Raw genomic sequence first — 23,942 nt, 5'->3', positions numbered from 1 at the left:
ACTAGAAATAAAGATTATAACTGAATGTGATATTCGCAGAACTGGTATATCAAAACTGAAATACTCAAACAGAAGCTACCAGAGCTTTCAAACTGAAAGAACATCAGTTAAAACTAATTACCAATATAGACCAACTTAACCGATCAATCGACCAGCTTGACTCCTGACCAGTTGGCCACCTCATCAGTTGCAGTTTGAATTCCAGTAGACAAACCGACATCCCGTACTTGAGAAAATCAGTCGGCACACATCAGTCTGATACCTCGTTACACAACTACTCAAGAACACTCAATTGTCAAGTTAGTTGCGATTCATTTTAAAGCTTACTTCCAGTTTTAAAATAGCAAATTCAAGCTCACACTTCAATTATTTATACGTAGCAATCAGGCTACTATTTGAGCAATTCAGTAAGCACACTATATTATTGTATTTGATATTTTGAGATCAGTTGTGCTAGTGTATTTAAATTACTTCGTCAGTTATTTACTGATAAGTTTAAGAGAAGCTAAAAGTTTCAATTTGGCAGTGTTTAAGTCCAAGTTGAAGTGACTTATTACATCTTGTTGTATTAATCATAGACTTTTAGTAAAAACCTATCCTTGAGATATAAGGGGTGACGTGAGAGCATTTAATGTCTCTGAACATCCAGAAAAATCCTTATATTTTTTTTCTTGTTTATTATTTCATAACTATCTTTCAAAACTTCAATTTTTACAGTATTCAAGCCAAAATATTCAAATCTACTTCTCAGTTTATTTCCGCACTATTTTTAGTTAACTGATATATGGACATACAATCAGTTCCACAAAAAACTGACTCACATTCGAAAAAGACTCAAAAAATCTAAGTGTTTATTTAACCCCTTTCTAAACACTTTACCTGAGTTAATCGATCCTAACAAGTGGTATCAGAGCGGTTAAATCTTTTTTTTTTTTTTAATACTTCCAATTACATATATATAATAATTATGTCTTTCTTCAACAAAATTCCTATGTTTTCCAGATAAGAATTTGATGATTGGAAGATTAGAATGCAGACTCACTTAGCTGCACAAGATGATGACTTGTGGTACGTCATAACTGATGGACCAATGAAAATAATGAAAGCAAATACTATTGTTGCTCTAACTGATAGAGCACCTCATCGTATTGAGAAACCACGTGATGAGTAGAAAAGTGGAGACAAGAGAAAAGCCAACTTGGGTAATGTTGCCGAGACATACTATACAAGACTTTGGATAAGAATACATTTAGCAAAATAAAGATGTGTAAATCTGTCAAAAAAAATTGGGAGAAACTCATCCAGTTCTGTGAAGGCAATGAGCATACTAAGGAAAATAAACTTTCGGTTGCTGTACAGAAATTCGACAACATCAGAAGGAAATATGGTGAATCGATGAATAAGTTTGATGAATAGGTCAGTAGCATTATTAATGAACTGAATGCACCGGGTGTGGGTCCTTTAACTCCTAATCGTTATTACAACACAATTTGATTAGTGTTAATTAATAACAGCAGAAAACAAGTGAAAGTTTTCTTTATAATGAGCCCAAAATGTGTCAAATTTAATTATAATACTCAAAATAGTATATAATAAAGTCTCATCTAAACATATCACATCATAAAATATGCCCACACATAATCATAATCAACTACATACACTGACTCATATCCTTGGGACATGTTCGGTATATAGATACATATATACACTGGGATAGACCACTAAACATCAACTCAGCTGTGACTCCCTCCAGAAGTACCATCTCCGGTCTCCTAATAACCTGGAGTATCTGCCATTGTCCACACACAAAGACAACAATAGCACCCTTAGGGGTGAGCAGTAGCTTCGTATGGAACAACCATAATATATACAACATGTATCTACACAATGATATATGATATGCAATGCATGTATATCGTGAAGATATCGGGTCAAATGCTCATCCACTGAGCATGTATCAGAACCAATCAAATCGCTATCAAATCAATGCTCGAGCTGGCACACCGGCCTCAATCAAGTATAAGGGATAATCGTATGATAGCGTCGGCAAAATGTTGTCAAATCCCAAATCTCAATCAATCAATCAATCAAAGAAGCCACGAATAACAATGTTTTAGGGACCACATAATGCCAAACATAGCATCGTGCTCACAAACCCCATAATCAAATCCAATGATATCAAGGTAGCCAAGGATCATATCTCAACGTGCATGCCATGTATCGATATATGAATAAAATGATGCGTGTTAACAAAATATGTCTTTCATACATCGATATCAAATCATGAATGTCATAGATGCGACATAAATTCAACAAAGAAGGCATATAGACCCATATTCTCCGTCAAATCAATCAAACATATATCATATGATACAAATACCTTCCGTATGTTACTCGATCGCAACATACCTCAATTCTTTATTTCCAGTTCAATGTAGCTTTAGGATTTCAGTACAGATAATCAATCTACATCATTAACATATTCATTTCAATCAATAAATTCATCTCAAATCTATGTTTCAAGTTTCAATTATCTTTTGAAACTTAGAAAATTCATATCAAATTGAAATCATAATATAATTCAATTCCGACTTTGAAAATTAGTTTTTTGTCGTTTATTCTATCGCGTATATTGAAATCAACTTCAAATACATGTTATTCTAGCAATTCAATAAATAAAGGTGCTGAAACAAAAAAAAAACTTATCTCAAAAGAACTATCTCGACGCGAGGATTCCAAATATGTATTTGTTTTGAGTTTCGACAACGTTTTGAGATAGATTCGTAAGATAGAATTCGGTTTCTTCGTTTTTCTTTCTGAAGCTGTGCATGAACTGAAGAAACAATTAATTCTTATCAATTTAAATCTGAGGCATCTACGCTGGGGCGGTCAAGAACTTGCGCCCTAGCGTGCCGAGTTCTGCCCATCGAAAGTTTATCTCGCCGCACTGGGGCAGTAAAGAAGTCGCGCCCTAGCACGCCCTGTTCTTTCCGAAATGTCTAACAATGCTTTGATATTGCCGCACTGGGGAAGTCAAACAATGGCGCCCTAGCGCACCATGTTCTGTCTGGAATGTAGGTGTCGAATTAGCAAAAGTGGTCAACATGAAAGTTGTAGATCTATGTCTTGGCTTTCATTTCATTTCAACTAATACTCAGATAATTATGCTAAAAACCATAACATGTGTTACTTCTCTATTGTGGTTTATCATATTCTTCAAATACAATTCAAGTCCTACTACAACCATTCATTATCAACACATATTTTCTCTAATAACATGAAAATCTCATCAATTTACGATAATACGATACACAGTCCTTACATTTCTTCTCCACTAAAAGGATTTCGTCTAATCGTAAAGCATGACCAGAGACCAATCCACCCGGCAAAGCATGACCGGATATCTCATGTATGCGGTAATGTACATCTCTACCAGCCCAGTACTGTGGTTTAGTCTGATCAGACGTATTTATATATGGGTAACTTTCTTTGAAACATATATCTACGAAAAATGATGATGTTATATATGTCCAATTATGTATGATGCAAGGATGTTTATGAAATTTTTTACGATATGATGGCACGTCTATGTTTTTGCAAGTACATTCATGTTTAAGTATATACGTTCTACTTTAAAGACGCATGTGGTTTTATTATGTATTACTTGTTATTTCCAGTTTATATGTGTTAAGTCTTTAGACTCACTAGACTTGATCGATGCAGGTAAGGACGAGTATGAGGAGACGAGGGGTAGGGACCAATGAGCTGGCTCGGTCTACGCAGGAGGCTAAACCCGAGGATCGTCTACGTTTTTAAGAACTTATGCATGTTGATTCAAATACTCTGATTTTCATGAGTTTGTTTACAATGTTTAAACGATCACCTTTTTGCAAACTTTGTTTGTAATTGTTTTACTTCAAATATTTTTAGACGAGCAGTTTATCTTTATCGCAATTTGAAAGATTATTATTTATTTAAAAAAAAAATTATTTTCCGCAAATTTCAAGTAGTTCAAAATATATATGTTACAGTTGGTATCAGAGCGGTGTTCTTGTAAAGGGTTCTGCCTACTGCCAATTGCGAGAAGCTCACGAAGTCACACCTCAAGTTTGTAATTTTTAAAGTTTTAAATTCTTCTACGTAGTAAGCATCAAGTCATGATTTCAACATGAACATGTCTAAGTTCAAATTATGTGCATCTTTTGACATTAATATTATGTTCATTCATGTTGGTTTACGTGTTGGGTAAATGTTGGAACAGTATGCCTCCTAGGCGTATGGTTGCCCGTGGAGCAAGGGATGAGGATAGAGAGCATAAGGATGGGGAGAGGACCACTCCTCTTTGTACACCGCCAGATATGCTGGCCCAGATGCTAGCAGGGATGACTCAGTTCTTCGCACAGTTTGCGGGGAACATTGCTACAATAGACACAAGGGCGAGGCGCAGACCAGAAGCGGTTTATGAGAGGTTTAGGAGAATGGATCCAAAGGAATTCTCGGGGACTACTGACCCGATGATAGCTGAGGGATGAATTAAGTCCATCGAGTTAATTTCTGCGTTTATGGAGCTGCATGATGAAAACAAGGTCAGGTGTGCCACATTTCTACTGACATGAGACGCCAGACTGTAGTGGGAGAGCGCATCAGTGTTAGTGTGGTGACCCGGACGCTAATTCATTTCTTAATCGTTCTTGGAATAATTGGATCAATTTGATAAACTGGGTCTAAATTTTTTTTAAAAATACAAGTGCGGAACATAATATAATCAGTCTGATATAAACATCAACATAAAAGTATAATTCTTGTACAATTACATTAAATCAAACTAGGGTTCAACTACTATATGTCAAGTGTTGAAGCCTATTCTACTTATGGGCCCGGATCTCCATGCTAACTTGTAATCTCTCATCATCTTCTCAACCCTGATCATGTCCACCTGATGTCATGCACACATACAAACACAACAACAGCCGGATAACTCCGGTGAGAAATACATTCGCAGTATAAACAAAGTGTACATGCAATCATATAACATATATAAAAGCATGAAACAGATATCAATAACATATATCATAATCTGAAAAACATGAATCGATATAAAACTGTAAATCAAACTAGTGACTTATCATCTCAGACTCGACTCATCTCTAATCTAGGGATCTCGGTTTGAATAAGAACGTAACAAATCTCCAACCTACTCTCCCGCTCGGGGTGGCGGTACGTTCCTATTCGCAGACTTTGGCCCTCTCTATATCGAATCTCAGCGATAGAAGTCAATCCACTCCACAGAAGACTGGTGAGTACCTAGTATGCCCGAAGTGCCACCGCCAGCATCCGGGACAGTGGTTATAGGGATCAAGCAAATGCTTCAAATGCGGAGCCAGCGATCATATGCTGAAGGACTGGCCACAGTGGAGGAAGCCGACCCAGGGTATAGTGTTCGCAATGCAGGCAGAGGAGGCGAACCCAGACACGACCCTGTTGACTGATAACTTAATTGATTCAGCACCGTATTATTTTGCTATGCATGTTTCAAATCTAATTTTGAATTATTAGTGTGCTAGCTGTTATTTTTGGTGACTTGTGTAGAGATTTTCTACTATGCTTGAGGATAAGTTTCGCATTTGGGATATAAGTTTTATGTGTTGTGCTAACGTCTCTCAGGAAATATTTTCATAAAGAGAGTAGCCACGAAGGCCTTGATAGATTCCGGGGCCGCTCACTCTTTTATTTTGGAAATGTTCGCTAATCATCTAGACGTCCAGTCTATTGGACTCGACGTGAGCTACTCAGTGACACTCACGTCAAGGTAAGAGTTATCAGATACTAGCGTGGTCAGAGACATCGATCTTGAATTGCAGGGCCACTTAGTGTATGTCGATCTGACTGGCTGACGAAGAACATAGTTCTTATTGACTTTCAGAAAATGTCAGTATTGGTAAAACCGTTGGGCATCGAGCAGTTTCTCTTTGAGCCAGATAGATGGAGGAGTTTCCCTCGCATGATCTCCTGTATGCAGGCTAGAGACTTATTCACAAGGGGTGTCAGGCTTTCTTGGCCAACATTATTTCCGCACCTGACGTACCCACTCCGTCAATATCTGATGTACCAGTAGTCAGAGATTTTCCTGACATTTTTCCGGATGATGTCACGGGCCTTCCACCAGAGAGACAGGTGGAGTTTGCCATCAACCTTGTGCCAGGCACTGTGCCTGAAGCGTCTGCTTATTAGTTTTCTTAAAAAGGTCTGAATTTTTTTTTTTTTAAAACCTCACATAACATCGGCCGAATTGCATACACAAGCATAAAATATTTTTGACATTATTTTAAAATAAATCAACCAACTAACATTTGAAAAATATAGCCCATACTATAACCTCTCAAAAGCCACTCATAATAAATTGTCGTAAAAAATATCTTTAACATAACTCAAAATCATAAATCATAACTAGTGCGGAAAACTAGCGTTGGTCCTCAGGTTATGTGCACCTTCAGTCCAGTCAGATCAACCATCAAAACCTCCATTATCATATTCATAATCAATACCACCTGCATCAATCACACCTAGTGAGTCTAAAGACTCAACACGTCATATTCTTGCTAACGAATAATACGTAATACAGTTAACATATAACAGTGAAAAATATTTGTACTTAAAATATCATTTTCATGAAGATGCATAAACATAAACATTTTCGTAAACATTTTCATGATGCATAAAAACATTTTCATAAAAACGTTTTCATATAAACATAAACATATTCATATTCATATCCATATTCGTGTCCATATTCATGTTCATATTCATGTTCATGTTCGTGTTTGTTGAATTCAGATCGTGATTGTGACTCGTATTCTTAAATGTATTGGGCGATGGATTCATCTAAAGAAAACCACAGTACTGGGCGGCGGGGACACCAGCAACACTCTCATCGGTCAACTGGGCCTTGGCCTACGTATTAACATATTCGTGTCATTGGAAATACGATCGTCAGGGCTCCCTCTGGGGCCTTTTCCCATAAATGGGCTCCCTCTGGGGCCTTCTCCCCTCACGACATCTCCAATCATATCATCGTATTCGTATTCGTATCAACGGAAACACGATCGTCGGGCTCCCACTGGGACCATAACCCTCACGATATTTCCAACATATTGTAGTAGTCACAATCCATTCACGTCCTTCAACATGTTATCATCACTTAATAAAAACATGCATATAATATCATTTTTATTTTGAAACCAAGCATGCAACATGTCTTTTAAATGTCCATATTTAAATCATATCATATTAGCATAGAAAATAGCATTTAGGACACTGCCATGACGTTTACTAATTTTTTAGGTGTAAAAAGACTGTTTTACCCCTGGATGTAAAATTTCACATTTTTGATTTTTTTCTTAATTCCATTGACTCTAACATGTCCCAAATAATTATTTAAGCTCACATGAGAATTTTCTCATATTTTTATTTAGCTTAAATCAAGTACTTTTAACTTATTCTTTAAATATGACGTATTAATGTGTTTTAATCCCGAATTAAACCAAACCTTAATATAAAATTCCCAAATTAAAAACTTAGACTTATAATAATTATTTAAGCTTAAATCTAATTTTTCATAATTTTATTAAGCTTAAAACTAGGTGTTTCAATTAACTCGTTAATTAGCGTTTCGTGCGGCGATTAAATTCCGAATAAATCCAAAACTCGTTATTTTGATCCCAAACTTTAAACATAGCATTCTTAAGATTTATTCTACCCTTCCAAGTCATGAGACACCCCCGTGGACCCTTGGATTCAATTTTAGTTCCTAAATTTTCATTTTTGACACACCGACGAACACACCGAGCCATCTCCCAATTTACTCGAGCCACGCCCGAGCCACCTCGAGCCAAAACCTAGCCAACCCGTCTAGGGACCCTACTGTGCAAGCCCAGCCCAAAAACCCGGCCCTGGACCGCTCAAAACTTGCTGGAACGAAGCACCAATTCTGCACGTGTATGTGTATGAACTTCCTTGCACTTCTTGGAATCCTAACCCAACTAGGACACTTCCAGCTTAGCCACCATCGAGCCCACACGACCCTCACCATCCCTGGACCACGCCCATACCATACCCATACCAGACCTTACCCTGGAACCCACGCACAAAGCTTCTGAACCAAGACAACATCCCTGCGCTCGTTCCACTTGCTACCATCCTCACGCTTTCTGCTTATGGCTCAAGCTACGTCGAGCCCAGCCACTCCAGCCCCTGCCCCAACCCTTGACCATCTCCCTTGGACCTTGATGGACCACCCTGGCTCGCCCTTAGGCCAGCCGCAAGCCCACTTCCCTGCTGCGCACAGAACCGTGCATGGGGGAGAGTCCTAGTTCACTAGGACTCTTCCCTAGCCACTACCGTGACCCCTAGCCGCCCTAGGACCCTACCTAGCCTTCGAACCTGACCCTGGCCAAGCCCCCAACCAGCCCTGGCCAGCCCCCAAGCACCATGAAAAAGGGATGAGACACTTGAACCACACAAGCCCATAAAACACAAAAATACTCACGGCCCTTTCATGGTAAAATCCTACTGTTCATTTCGTTATTAATTCCCACGGTTCCAGCTTGATATTCCCTTCAATTTTATCATGTTTTGATCATGTTTTATTCATATTTTATCATGTCATGGCAGCGTGTCCGTTGATTTCAAAAACGATTTCAAAACAAGCGTAAAATCGATAAAACTTTGAAAATACGTGACATACCGTAAAATAATCGAACACCATTATTTTACACGCATAACATAATTAAATAAATACTATGGTGTGATGGATGAGTAAAAGGAGAATATGGCGTGCCTTTGCGTATTTTACGCACGAATTCTCATTGACGAATTGAAGAACGATGGCGAGACTTTGGCTACAAGTTTTCCTCAAGGCTTCCTCGATTTTTCTCCTCTAAATTTGTGGGTGTGCACGTGTATTTGCTGCTGGTGGGGAAGAGTTTTAAAACTCTAGGGGTGTGGGGCGTGTAGAATAGGTTATGGGGTAGGATTTAGTACTTTAAATACTTAAATTAACTCTTCAAACAAGCTTAGGCCCATGAAAAGATAATTAGGCCCATTAGTCTTAATTAGGACTTAATTAAAATAATAAAAATAATTTTGGTACAATAAGTTTGTGAATTTATTAGCCAGGTTGCGAAAACGTTCGCATTTTCGTTGAAAAACCAACACCGATAAAATTTACGTCCCGACGTATAAAATCACCTCAAAACCTCTTATTTTCAAAAATAATAAAAAGCATCACCCATATTTTTAAATAATTAAAAACAGTTATTTAATAAAAATTATTTTCTATTTTTCAGCCATCGGTCTCCGTTCCTCGATTGCAACTCGAATAACCTTTAAAAATATATATTAATGCAACCATGTAGAAAAATATATTTTAAACATTAATTAATGCAATTAAAACATTTAATTACAATACAGGAGAATTTAATAATTGCATGCATGTGGTTTTCGTGGACTTTTAAATTTTCGGGGTATTACAGTGCCAATCTCTAAGGCATTATACCGTCTAACTCCATCTGAGATGTTAGAGTTCAAACTGCAAATTCAGGAGCTTTTAGACAAAGAATTCATCCGCCCTAGTTTCTCACCATGGGGCGCACCAGTATTCTTCGTAAAGAATAAAGATGGGAGAATGAGGTTGTGCATTGATTACCGAGAACTGAAGAAGGTAACTATCAAGAACAAATACCTACTACCAAGGATCGAAGACTTGTTCAACCAGTTGCAGGGAGCTACATTGTTCTCTAAGATAGATCTACGATCTGGGTATCATCAGTTCAAGGTAAAAGATGCAGATGTTCATAAGATAGCCTTCAGAACCAGATATGGGCATTACGAGTTCTTAATGATGCCGTTTGGACTGACGAATGCTCCAGCGATTTTTATGGACCTCATGAATCAATTATTTAATCCTTACTTAGATCAGTTCGTCATAGTGTTCATTGATGACATTCTTATATACTCGAAGAGCCATGAGGAGCACAGTCAGCATTTGGGTACAGTTTGGCAAGTCTTGCAGAGTCGCAAGTTGTTTGTAAATTCAGTAAGTGTGAATTCTGATTGGAGAAAGTAGCGTTTTTGGGTCATATAATATCTAGCAGTGGCATTGAGGTGAATCCAGCTAATGTGGCAGTAGTTAAGGAATGGGTTGAGCCGAAGAATGCTTCAGAGATCCGCAGTTTCCTAGACTTAGCAGGCTACTACAGTAAATGTATTCATGGGGTTTTCCTCGATTCCAGTGCCACTCACTTGATTGACTAAGAAGAATGCTAAGTTTGTGTGGAGCGATGATTGCCAAAAGAGCTTTGATACTTTGAAGCAAGCTCTTATCTCATCGCAAGTGTTAGCCATGCCAGCAGGGCAAGGCAATTTTGTGTTGTACACCGATGCTTCTAAGCTCGAGTTAGGCGTAGTATTTATGCAGCACGGTCAAGTTATAGATTATGCTTCCAGAAAGTTGAAGGTGCACGAGAAGAACTACCCGAATCACGATCTCAAGTTAGCTGTCGTTGTCTTTGCATTGAAGATATGGAGACATTATTTGTACGGCGAGAAATGACAGATATTCACTAATCACAGGAACCTAAAATATTTTTTCTGACAGAAATAACTTAATATGAGACAAAGACGGTGGTTAGAGTTGGTAAAAGACTACGATTGTGAAATTAGCTACCATCTAGGGAAAGCTAATGTTGTGGCAGATACCTTGAGCAGAAAGGTCACAGTCGTAGCACAGCTGTCAGTGCAGAGACCTCTTCAGTCAGAGATTCAAAAGTTTGGTCTAGATGTTTATCCTAAGGACAGAGCTCCTAAGCTGTCTAATTTGACAGCCCAGTCTTCTTTACTAGACCGAATCCGTAGAGGTCAGCCTCCGGACGAGCAGTTTTACTTCAAATATTTTTAGATGAGCAGCCAAGATCACATCTCTCAGAGGATTTGACATTGACAAAGTTTTAGAGACGTGTTTGAGTGATTGGGGGATAGATAAAGTTATTACTATAACAGTTGATAATGCTAGCGCGAATGATAAAGCAGTGGAGTACATGGGAAAAAGACTAAAAGAAATGGGCACTCTGTTATTTGATGGTAAATACTTGCATTTGAGATGTTGTTGTCATATTATAAATTTAATTGTCAAGAGTGGATTGAAGTTTCTTAATGAGTCAGTTGAGTCCATTAGAAACTGTGTGAAATATATTCACTCTTCTGGGGAAAGTTGGACCAATTTAGGGAGTGTGCTATCTTATTGAAGATGGATAAAATATCAATCGTTCCAATGGATGTGCCTACAAGATGGAATTCCACCTATAAAATGCTTTCTGTTGCATACAAGTTTAAGAAAGTGTTTGGAAGGATGACAGAGAATGCACAATTTTCTGAATATTTTGAGGAGATTGATGGCTCGGAGAAGAAAAAGAGATTGGGGCCTCCCAACGAAAAGGATTGGAAAACAGCACAAGTCTTTGTCAATTTTCTCAAGAGGTTTTATGATACTACATTGCGACTTAGTGCTAGCAAGACAACTACATCAACTTTGATTTGGGAGGAAATAGTTTCAATGGGGACCGTCATTAACGAGACAATGCTTGACATCATAGATCCTTCATTGCAAGAAATAGATATGAGAATGGAAAGTAAGTTCAAGAAGTATTGGGGTGATCTTGAGAAGGTGAACAAGCTTATTTTCCTAGGTCATATTCTAGATCCTCGTTATAAACTTCAAATGATTGCAGTACATTTGGGGGATATGAAATTGGATGCCACTAAAATACAATCATTTGTTGATGGTTTAAAGAATTGTCTAATGGATTTGTATCATGCATATAAAGGCAATTCACCTTTTGATACTTTTAACGAGATTGATGATGGTGACGTTGACAGAGAGTTGATGGAAATTTCTAAGAATGATCCCGTTAAATTGAACTATCATCTGAAAATGTCACAAGTAATAAAATCTCAAAATCAAGAAGAGATAACTAATGAAGTGGACAAGTACTTGTCGGATCCTTTTGTGAAATGGAGCTCAAGCTTTGATGTTTTGGAGTTGTGGAAAGGGAATACAACAAGATTCCAGTATTTTCAAAAATTGCCAAGGATATTTTTGCAATCCCTTCATCTACTATTGCTAGTGAGAACGCTTTTAGCCTTGGGAGGAGGGTTGTGGATCCATTTAGGGCATCATTGCATCCCAAAAATGGTGGAAGCACTTGTGTGCACTAGTGATTGGCTTAGAGTGAAGAAAATAACTTATACAAAGAACCGACAGGAGAAGAATTAAATTTTTATAAAGATTGTGAAGAAGTGGTCACAAGTAAATATTTAATTTTTTAGCACTTTTTATGAATACTTAAATTATGTTTACTTAAATTTTTTAGTACTTTTATGAAGCACTTGTGTGCACTAGTGGATGGATGTTTATGTTCTATTATCGATCACCTATTTGCAATTGTGAAAATGCTCACATGATTTTATTATCTATTTTATTTAGTCATTGATGTTCATGGAGAAGAATGTGGCTCAGTAAGTTGGAGCGAAGTAAGTTCATGCTTGGTATATATTTATAGTTTTGTGTAATGGTAAGTAGGTGCTTGGTATATTTCTTTTTTAAAAAAAGGTTGGTGCTTGATATATATTTGTATTAAATATTTTTAGATTATGTTTATATAATATATGTTGTTTGTAGGTACCCTCATGCACACAACAAAGTAATGCATCCCTCAAGTGTAAGCTCCAAAGGTCTCGTGGTGGAAGAATAATGGATTAACGGTAAGAATCTAATTTTTTTTTGCTTGGATACATTTTTATATTTAGATTGGCATGATATGTTATGAAGTCATCTTGACTTTAAAAACATGATGCTAAAGAATCAAAGTGTGTATGTTGTTTGCTCATAGCCCAGGCGGACAAAGATGTTCGCCCGGGCGGCCAACGATTTTTAAAATCGTGTTTTTGGTGTTTTAAGGTATAAAATCGGTGGAGACTTCACTTTTCTCTTATTTCCCTCATTCCTCTCCACTCTTCTCGGTTATTCACCTCAAGGAAAAGCTAGGGTTCTCAATTTCTCTCTTTTCTTCCTTTTATTCAAGCTTATTGTTGGATTATTGAAGTGAGAACAAGGTTTTTTTTGGATTCAAGGAGCTAAGGTAAGCTTGTGGGTTTGGTTATTCTTGGATTATGGTGTTGGAGAAATTATGGGATTCATTATTGTGTTGATTTTATGGATTTTATGGTATGGTTGTTTGTTATTGGGTTGTTGATGGTGCAATTCATGATTTATTGTTGTAGGAATTGTATCAAGAGATTAGAATCAAGATTCTTATTGGTTGTGAGTGGAATTCATTTCCTTGTGCTCACATGAAAGTATATGTATTGTATTTCAATGGGTTTACATGATATTCCCTTCAATTTGATTAATATTATGTATTGATATACTTTGTTGTATATTAGAGGCAATTGTATGTCTCAATTGTGTAAAAGGGAATACAAAAGAATAGTGTATTCAAAGTTTTTGATTTAATGCCAAAGAGAGAGTTCAAATTGATTTATTGGATTGATAAAGAGATAGTAAGAGATTGCATGCAATTAGTTGATCAACGATCATAGACTTATATCCCAACAGAGTAATCGATTTATATCGATGGGATATAGGTACAGAGACAGAGATACTATTTAAATGTCAATCCATCAAAGAAAAGAGAAATATCATCGTTATGTTCATGTTCTACTATATTATTCATGTTTCAAGAGTTGGATGGTATTTAATGATTTCAAATTCATGTTTTACAGAGTATGATATGTATCCATTGTTATGTTAGAGTTTCACTTACTGAATTTTATATCCCATTTCAGTTATTTCATATGATACAGATAAGAGCGATGAGCCAGGACGTTGATTGGAGCCGGGGTCATATGCATACAAGAGATAGAAGGAAGAAGATATTTTGCTAGCATTTTGACATGATCAATAATGATATTTTGTATTTTGATGCAACACTTGATTGATCATGTATATATTTTTGATTGTAAATATTTTATGTCAAGAAATTTTTAATCTTTCTTCCCTCTAAGTAAAATTTATAATTTCCGCTGTGTTATTTATAAAAATCGGTCAAAAGCGTTACATTTAGTGGTATCAATTGAATTCTGATTTTGTCATTTTCTTTCATCAACTTTTAGATGAATGATTGTTCGGAACACACTCTTGCTGGAAACCTGTGGGACTAAAAGTTCCATCCTCGTGAAAGTTTGGATGAATGATTTTGTTAGGAGGCGAAAGTTGCATATGGATACATTTCTTTCTTGCTTTAATATTTGAATGTCGGTTTGGACAGATGTTTGATGTTTCTCAACCAGTGAGTGCTTTCTCAGAATGGAAATAGTAGTTTGATAGATGGTAGATAATTTTCAGATTGAACATTCCTGTTACATTTTAATTTGAACATACAATTTCGGCATTTGGTTACAAAAGTGTTCTGGTTTTTGTTGCACGTTTTCATGTGTGAATCCATTGGAACCATAACATTTTTAAAGGGTTAGAAGTGTAATCCAAGAATTGGGAAAGGAAGCCACATCTCTACTCAATCTCTTATGCTAGTTTCACATCATAAGGCATGTGGTTTCATAGTTTCAGGTTCCGAATTTTTTTAAAAAAAATTTATCGGGATTTTGTTTCCCTTCCCGACCCGATCCCAAACATTCGGGTCCCGATATTTTTCAAGTACTGGATCGGGAATCTTTTTTTATTCCCAATTCTTATCGAGACGGGGATCGGGTTAGGGGGTTACGGGACGGGTCCCTACCCGATCCTAGCCCTACACTCAACTCTCCACGAAAGTTGACTACACCTAACTATGTCAAACTCAAAAGAGAAGACGCTTCCACACTACCCCATTAGTCTCATTCTTGAGTGAGCTACCCCTCTTTTTCGTTTTTCTTTTCTGTCCAAAAATTTTTCGGGGCAAAATGAATTCTACCGGTGTTTAATACAACGATCCTGAAAGGAATGTTGCTCATAAACGTACAGAAAATAAATATATTATGTGTATCAGAAGTTAGTGTTGTGCTCTGGTGTTCTCAACATGAGCACACAACATGCAACGGAAATTGATTATTTAACACACACGTAAATTTAAATAAATAATCACCAGATTTAAATTATACACAAGTACGAATACTTGTGCAATGTCTCATGGCCAAAAATTCACTAGAAAAATTATGTAAATCGTTTACACCAAAACAATATTAGTGAGTATAACAAAACTAAATTCTTTGACACTCCAAGGAATTAACATGCATCAAACACTCAAAGTAAATACTAGATGCATGAAACAAAAAATTTATATTAATTAAAACCATACGAAACCACTCTTCACCAAACACTTCACGCGGTGTTGTTCTTGAGTGTCGTCAACACCAATCAGCGACACGGTAAATCTCTGAATCAATCACCCCAATTTTTCGCACGAAAGTCTTCAATACTGAACTTGTGCAAGTTCAGAAAAGCTTCAGCAGCTACGCAAAGTGGTCAACCAATCACACGAAAAACTTCAGCAGCTGCACAAAGTGATCAACTGATCACACAAAAGCTTCTCGTCAAAATAGCCTCGACTCTCGTATTTTTCTTCTATGCAGGAACTCCTCAGCCGACCTCTCTCAAGCCTCACAAAAAGGCACATACGAAAAGCTCCCACGAAAATGACTTTCTTCTCTCGAACTCCCTCCAACTATATCCAACTCTCTGAAAAGCCCACCCAACGACTGTCCACCCTAAATGTATATATATCACAGGCTTGACCTAGATACATTCTATAAAAGAGTCATAGAAAATATAGAAATAAGATTTTCATTAGATATAAAACTCTTTTTAACAAGGATAAAATATCTTGAAGATAAAAATATTATTAAATCAATCAAAATCTTATCGCCTATAAATAAATCAAGCTAGATTTCATAATCTAGAAAGATAAAATCTTAAATTGATATTATCATTTTAGCAAAAAATAATAATAAAAAAATAAAATACTTAAGTTGATGAAACAATTGATTGAGGGTGTCAACTTTCTTCCTGAAAACGAGATAACCCACAGGGACTTGAAGCCTTCCAACATCCTTATGAATGACAAGGGTCAATTGACAGATCTGCGATTTCGGATTGTCACGACACTTTGAAAGGACATTCAATTCTTACTCTTCCCGTGTCGCGACTTTATGGCATAATTAAGGACAACGGAGCTGCTACTTGTGTTAGAGAAATACTCATGCGATGTCGATATATGACCGGTCGGTTGCATCATGACCGAACTGTTTCTTGAAGAACTGATTTCCAAAGGGAATTCCGAGATCAGTCAGCATCAGAAGATACTTGCAGCACCCTAAATGATATTATCTGGCCGGGATTTTCGAGCCTTCCTGGAAGCAGATTGAAGTTGGTAGAGCAGCCACAATCTGTTGAGCAGGGATTTGTCAATGCTTTCTAAACTGGGCATTGATTTACTGAGCAAGCTTTTGGTTTGCAATCCGGGAGAGAGAATAAAAGCGATGGATGCTCTCAATCACGATGGGTTTCGGGAACTATAAATTTTCAAACCATGCATGCATCCCCGACTGGTGCATGATGACACGAGAAGAGCATATCAAATTTCTTTTTTTTCATGTACTTTAGTTTGATTTGGAGGCTGTAAGCCAGATATTCTGTGCTAGTACAGTTGATTTTGTTGAAACTGTGAATCCGTGTAATATATTTTGCGCACGAAAACAATTGTTTCTGTAATGTTTAGCTATAAGATTGTTTGCTATGAGATGTTTACTGGTATTTGGGGTGTCTACTACCCCTTTCTTCTGCTTTATCTTCTGTATGTCTTACCGTGGTTACTGGCACTCGTTCCATCTGTCCTACCGCGGTTACTGTCAGTGACTCAGCCGATGCATATTATTCATCCTTGAATGCTGTCTCTAAGTCTTGTTATCCTCACCCAAATGAACCGGTCGAAAAATTTGGAAATCTCGGAAATAATCCTATACATGCGAGGTTAGATCTTGATGATCGACTAGACGAAAAACACCTTAGTTTGGTAAATTGGCTTGCAAGCCAGCCTTTATTGCTTATGAGTACATTTGCGCATGCATCCATCTATTACTTATTTCGTGATACTTCACATTTTCATTGCTGCCTCAATTCGATTTTTCTACTCGTCTCGAAATTCCAACTGCGGGACCAACAGAAACAACGTAAGAAAGGGATGCTAATACATAATCTTCTGTTTGTGTTTGTTTCTTAGAACTGACAATCTATTCTGCAGAGGATTTTTCTCGTTTTCCAACCCCATTTTGTTTAAGAAATGTACAATTCTTTTGAGCGTTTCGATAACCTCCATGCTTTCTGGGCCAAACGCTTTCTCCTGAATTTTTAGAAGCCTCTTGAGCAGCTCCACCGACTCACTATTGTCCTTATCTAGTCGGGATTGAATAGACACCAAACAGTCCAAAGCCTCACCTGCGGCATCAGTAAATGGAACAAAAATGTCAAAAACAGAATCAATTGCGATCAAGATTACTAAAAGAGTTGATATGATAGAATTATATCGTGTTAAGGGCGAAAGGAGGAACAAACACAAACAATCAGGCAATATACACTTACCAACTGGTATAGATTCTTTACCAAACACCTTCTCGCGAAAGTGTAGAACATCCATGGCAAGTCTTTCAGCTTCTTCATCACGGTGTAGATTGAAGAGAACTACTGCAAGATTTAACATAGGAAAGGTGATGGATGGATCGTCTGGGGGTGCATTCTTCCCTAATATTTGTAAACTTATCCTCAGCAAGCGCTCTGCTTCGGCGAAGCTTTTCGAGCGTGAATAGGAGGTTGCAAGATTTACAAGGTGGGGCACTAAGCTAGGATGTTCTTTTCCATTAAATCTCTCAGATATTAACAAGCATTCTTCTAGCAGTGCACGACCTTCTTGTTGTCTGAGAGCAAAAAAGCATGTTCAGGATAGTGAAAACCAAAAAGGCTTCACTTTTGAGCAACAGGCAACACAAGCTAGATCGTTTATTCTATTTGAGCTTCTCCTTGTACTTGTTAAAATAAGCAGGAAAACGTTGATAATTCTCCACATGTAAACAACATTTAGAGCCGCTTGACATGATGTAACATTATCCAACTGTCATCAAAACAAGTTGATTCTACAGGTACCAATCAAAAGAAAAAAGGTGAATCTATAGGAAGGATCCATTAAGCTGTGATTTTAGAAGTCCTAGCAGGGCCCAACAGATAATCTCATGCTAAGAGAAGAAACTTAGTTCAAAAAGCAAATAAATAAAAGTTCACTGTTATTAAGGACAGCCCTTAAGCCATCTAACTTACAGGAAGACACATATCAAGTAATAACCCTCCTACTCTGCCATTGGTACTCAAATCAAAAGGCACAAGATAAACGAGGAAAAGCCTGTGAACAGATGCAGATATGCAAATGAAGTGATGGACCACTATAATAGCTTTATAGGAGGCTCTAAGATAAATAATCAAACTACATGCACAAGTCATAGCACATTCTTACCTTCCTACAGCATGGAGTAATTCAGCCAAGTCGATTCTCATCTTCTCCAGGGCTTTGTCATCCAGTGCCATGTATTGTGATTCATTGAGTATATTAATGGCAGTCTTGTATAAATCAATGGCATCATTCACTTCTCCTGCAGAATACCCATACAACAAGCTAAAGAAAGAGTACAACGAAAAGGTAGGACAACCTTATCACGACTCCGAGCTTTAAAGATTCAGGAACTCTTTTACAAAGTACTTAGTGGTGCCACAACATGAAGTACTGCATTGAATCTAACTGGATCAAGTTTTGTCTGAGCAATCACGTGTAAAGTTAAAAATCAAAACAAAAAAATTGATTGCAATTTTCACTCGAATCTCTTGGATCCCATATTTTGGTACAACAAACAAATTTGTCTTCATGCACAGCTTGAATCGAGTTCGACTGTATTACTTGAATAGTTTATTATATGGCCATAAAGGATAGCAAATACTACTAGATAGTAGAGACATCATTGTGCAATTCTTCATCTGAAACTTTTATTGGAAGAGCACATCATTTGGACGAGCACATTGCTTTTCTTTACAAATTCAGTGCTTGTGTAAAACGAATAGAGTAACTGATAAATTTACCTTTTGCGCATTTCACTTGGGCTAAAGAACACATAGCCATTCCAACTCTTCCATCTTTTTCTCCATATGACTTCGTAAATATTTTTAAAACTCTGAGACGATGGGAAGAAAGTAATGGTGAATAAATCAGCTCAAGAGCTTTTTAGGTAACAAAGCTGTACATCTAAGAAGCTGTAGTTACCTATTGAAAGGATACTCAGCATCCGATGCTTTCCCCTCCTTTATTAGAAGATTACCCAAAGCACATAGAGGCACTGCCAATTCCTCACCCTCCTCACCCCTGCTAGATTCCAATACCATAATAACACGCTCGTATGTTTTTATCGCCTCAGTGGCTCTTCCATCAGAACCCAGAGCTCTTGCCATTCCCAACAATGGTGTGCAAAGTAATGAATTGTTAAGTCCTGTAGAGTAAAAAGTGAACCTAAACGGATGGAACTTTCAACAGATCATTAAGAAAATTTTGCAGACTAAAGAAAAGCAGCAACTAGAATTCACGGCCGGAAAATTAAAAATTGGATGATGATAAAACAGAACAGCCATATCCTATTGAAAGGCGCTAAGAAAACAAATATTATGCATGCACAAAAACACACGCGAAAGCACAAGTTCATCTTCAACAATGGAATGGTCACGTATAAAATAAAATGTCAAACCTACCAAATTTTCTTTCCATAATTTCCAGGGATCTTCTGTAGAAATAAATAGACTTCTCAAAATTTTCCAACTTTTCGTGCATACTTCCCATATGCACGAGTATTGAATCAAGGAGCAGCTCCTCGTCTTTCAATCCATTGACAATCTTGTACAGCTTGAATCACATAGAACAGAGCCCCAAGTCAACATGATAAACTGTGTGTATGCAATAAACAATTAATTGAATTCCTAGAAAGAAAAGATTTATGTCTCATCCTATCATACAAATCTCCGCGCGAAACAGATATCCCTCTCTTAACTTATATCAAGAATTAATATGAACCTATAAATAACAGTTTTTGTATTATGATCATAAAGGGTGTTAAAGAATACGGATATCACAGGTAACAAAAAATTTAAGAAACAACGTTGAGATACTGTTCCAAAAATGCAACAACCATGTACATTACCAAATTCATCAGGGACCCAACAGTTCTCAAGTCTCCAAGGGCCATGTACCCCAAGGCTATTACATCAAGAAGAGCAGCTTCTTCAATACCTTGATCCCCTGAATCGACTTGTGCCTTAACAGCTTCATAATTTGCCTGAAGTAAATCTACAGCGTCCTCTTCCTTTCCCATTTTTATCATAGCCTTAACATCACTAAAGAAATCCTGAAGCTGCTTTTCAAGATCATTTGTGCTGCCCGGTGAGTTAAATTCGGAGTCATCCAGCATTTTAAACCTATTAAGAAGAATGAAAACATGCAAGTATGGAAAGGAACCTATAAGAGAGTAATAGATATAAAGTTTCATATATTACACAGCTGCTGAGAAGCTAGTATCTACTTATGGTCCAATCATGGCCATGGCCCTTTCGAATCAACATACAACTTTCACAATTTAGATAGATGCCACCAACACCAAGTCACCAACAGTTAAAAAGCCAAAGCATATAAAATGAAAATTTAACTACTAAATAACTTCTTCTTCCAAATTACGGACTAATTTTGTTTAAATCACAATTGTACCTTTGGGATTTTGTAGGACCCAAAACACCATATATCAGTAGATTTTTAGGGTGCTCTTCACCAAACACCAATGATTTATCCATGGCACAGCTTCTTGACATGCGCAGCCCAGGAAACAATTTAAATGGCACCATATAAAGCTTGACACTGGATTTTGGAAACGGAACACTAGTGTGCGTGAAAGAATACACAAAAACTTTCTGCCGTTGAAGTGGGTCCAACTCAGAGTTCAGAAACATTTGATTCACTCTGAAGAAAATAACACAAGGACTAATAAAATATCAGCATAAAGCATCAACATATTCTAAACCAGTACATGGCATACTCTCCACAAAAAATCAAACCAGTTCAACTACTCGTGGAACCATTTTTTTCCACAGAAAGTTAACATACAACTCTATGAAACATTAAATTTGATAATTATATAATGATTATCGAAAAATGAACAATTAAACCCAAAACGATGCAACAATTGAGCGGTTCACACGTGTACGCCTTTACCCAAGAATGACGGAGGTTGAGGCGGAGAAGACGTACGCCATGGCAGCAAAGCAGAGATTACTCTGAGTTTATGCGGGTGAATGAAGCGGTGGACAGATAGAGTTGGTCGACTCCATCTAGAGTGGAACTTTATTGGGCTTTGCCTAAATATTGGGCTTTGGGTGAGAACTGGCCCAATATGGACAAAAATCTGTCTGGTGGTAGACTTATATTTTTTTATATTTATATTATATTAATTATTATTTACTATATTCCAAAAAATTTATTCATGCTAGCTCATTTTTTGTGTAAAATATTATTTGAATTTAAAAAAGATATAATGAATGAAATAATATAAGGTCATTTATTTGGGTTTATACACTATTTTAGATATGCTCTCAACTAATTAAATGAATTCAGGAACTTGAATAATTGCTTTGAAAGTTTTTTAATATTTACGTCTCTTCTTCAACTATTTATGTTTGTTTATATTTTACACAGATTAAGAAAATCATTCACGTTTTTCAAAACTAAGTTAATATGAGAATATTTTCAAAAATCAAGAAAAATACTACTAAATATAAAAGATAGACTATATATATTCGGGGAAAAAAAGAAATAAATAATATTTAATTAGAAGAAAATTATATTGAACTGAGTAACATCGATTATTACAAAATGTGCATGTGTTGCACGTGTTATTATTATTTTTAAATTTGATCAAATAATACTAAACAATTAAAACAAATTTATTTTCAATTTAGAAGAGTTGTAGAGAAATTTTGTTTATATTTTTTTCTATGTAATGGAGTGACTTGATGAGGTTTTTAGTACGATAAGAAGGGTAATTATGAAAGTAAATATTTTGATATCTTTTAAAGTAGTTACTCTAAGAGTCTCACATTTAATAATATAATATAGATATAAACATAGACGATTCCATTCACGTGTCTATATGTCGGTCTAATACAACAGTATACGAAAACAGATGGACACGTCGTAGAACTCAAAATCCAAAGGAGTTTTAACGAGTCTTTTAGCATCTTACAAGATCAGATTTGTAACGCCCCGAAAATTTAAAGGTCCACGAAAACCACATGCATTTGAATTATTAAATTCTCCTGTATTTTAATTAAATGCTTTAGTTGCATGAATTAATTATGTTGTGCATAATTGCATGTTTAAAATATATTTTTTTACATTGTTGAATTAAAATGTATTTTTAAAAGGTTATTCAAGTGACGATCGAGGAACGGAGACTGATGGCTGAAAAAAATGGAAAATGTTTGTATTAAATACTTGTTTTTACTTATTTTAAATAAGGGTGTTGCTTTTTCTTATTTTTGAAAATAAGGGGTTTTTTAGGTGATTTTATAAGCCGGGACATAAATTTTATCGGTGTTGGTTTTCAACAAAAATGCAAACGTTTTCGCAATCCGACTAATAAATTCACAAACTTATTTAAGCAAAATTATTTTTAATATTTTAATTAATCTCTAATGAGCTTAAATGGGTCTAATTAATATCTTAATGGGCCAAAGCTTAATTAGTGGTTAATTAACTATATATTATGTAATTAACCTACCCCAAAACCCTCACTTTACAATCAACAATCGGCCACCCAATTTTTATTTCTGAAAATTCTCTCCCAACCACCCTCAACCCCACGGCACACATTCACAATTTCAAGGGAAAATTCGAAGGGTGCTAAGCAAGAAAAAGCCAAGGTTCCGATCCGTTTTTCGTCATCAACGATTATTCGTGCGTTTAAAACGCAAAGGCACGCCATATTATCCTTTTACTCATACATCACACCATAGTATTTATTTAATTGTGTTATGCATGAAAAATAATGGTGTTCGATTATTTTACGGTACGTCACGTATTTTCAAAGTTTTATCGATTTTACGCTTGTTTTGAAATCGTTTTTGAAACCAACGGACACGCTTCCGTGACATGATAAAATATGAATAAAACATGATCAAAACATGATAAAATTGAAGGGAATATCAAGCTGGAACCATGGGAATTAATAACGAAAAAGAACCGTAGGATTTTACCATGAAAGGGCCGTGAGTATTTTTGTGTTTTATGGGATTGTGAGGGCTGGTTTTGGGTTTGTCCAGGGTCAGGTTCGAAGGCTAGGTAGGGTCCTAGGGCGGCTAGGGGTCACGGTAGTGGCTAGGGAAGAGTCCTAGTGAACTAGGACTCTCCCCCATGCACGGTTTTGTGCGCAGGCGGCTGGCCTAAGGGCGAGCCAGGGTGGTCCATCAAGGTCCAAGGGAGATGGTCAAGGGTTGGGGCAGGGGCTGGAGTGGCTGGGCTCGACGTGGCTCGAGCCATAAGCAGAAAGCGTGAGGATGGTAGCAAGTGGAACGCGCGCAGGAGTGTTGTCTTGGTTCAGAAGATTTGTGCGTGGGTTCCAGGGTAATGGCTGGTCTGGGTCCAGTCTGGTCGAGGTCTAGGGATGGCTAGGAAGGGCTGGGTTCGGTGATGGCCTGGGTAGGAGCCTCCACGCAAAGATGGAAGCAGTAGCGCGAGAGAGAGTAACTAGCGCGCAGGGTGGCTGGG

The 23,942-nt window shown here is 36.9% G+C and overlaps 1 protein-coding gene across 3 annotated transcripts; it reads right to left on the bottom strand.

Moving 5' to 3' along the window:
* Window positions 1–17,278: 17,278 nt before the first annotated feature.
* LOC140817076 (uncharacterized) lies at window positions 17,279–21,520 on the bottom strand. 3 transcript variants are annotated; one of them, XM_073176644.1, is made up of 9 exons: window positions 21,393–21,520; window positions 20,892–21,140; window positions 20,332–20,605; window positions 19,886–20,036; window positions 19,407–19,629; window positions 19,226–19,317; window positions 18,609–18,744; window positions 17,687–18,018; window positions 17,279–17,542 (listed from the first exon to the last, which is right to left on the bottom strand). In XM_073176644.1, the coding sequence occupies exons 1-9, from the start codon at window positions 21,431–21,433 to the stop codon at window positions 17,292–17,294; spliced, it is 1,749 nt and encodes a 582-aa protein (XP_073032745.1). In that variant the 5' UTR covers window positions 21,434–21,520; the 3' UTR covers window positions 17,279–17,291. The 3 variants fall into 3 exon arrangements, with proteins under 3 accessions (XP_073032745.1, XP_073032746.1, XP_073032744.1); XM_073176645.1 differs by having other exon boundaries at window positions 21,429–21,499; XM_073176643.1 differs by having other exon boundaries at window positions 20,892–21,161; window positions 21,393–21,497.
* Between the last annotated feature and the right edge of the window lie 2,422 nt (window positions 21,521–23,942).

This window comes from Primulina eburnea, chromosome 16 (assembly GCF_022965805.1).
Source record: "Primulina eburnea isolate SZY01 chromosome 16, ASM2296580v1, whole genome shotgun sequence".
NCBI classification, from domain to species: domain Eukaryota; kingdom Viridiplantae; phylum Streptophyta; class Magnoliopsida; order Lamiales; family Gesneriaceae; genus Primulina; species Primulina eburnea.
The sequence above is the reverse complement of the archived record's forward strand: the minus strand, read 5'-3'. Positions and strand labels throughout refer to the sequence as shown.

Coding starts and splice junctions, on each gene's coding strand:
- LOC140817076 (XM_073176643.1), bottom strand. CDS start 21,433: ATGGCGTACGTCTTCTCCGCCTCAACCTCCGTCATTCTTGG. Junction 21,162..21,392: donor TCAACCTCCGTCATTCTTGG/GTAAAGGCGTAC, acceptor ATATTTTATTAG/TCCTTGTGTTATTTTCTTCA. Junction 18,745..19,225: donor CCAAGTGAAATGCGCAAAAG/GTAAATTTATCA, acceptor GGTATTCTGCAG/GAGAAGTGAATGATGCCATT.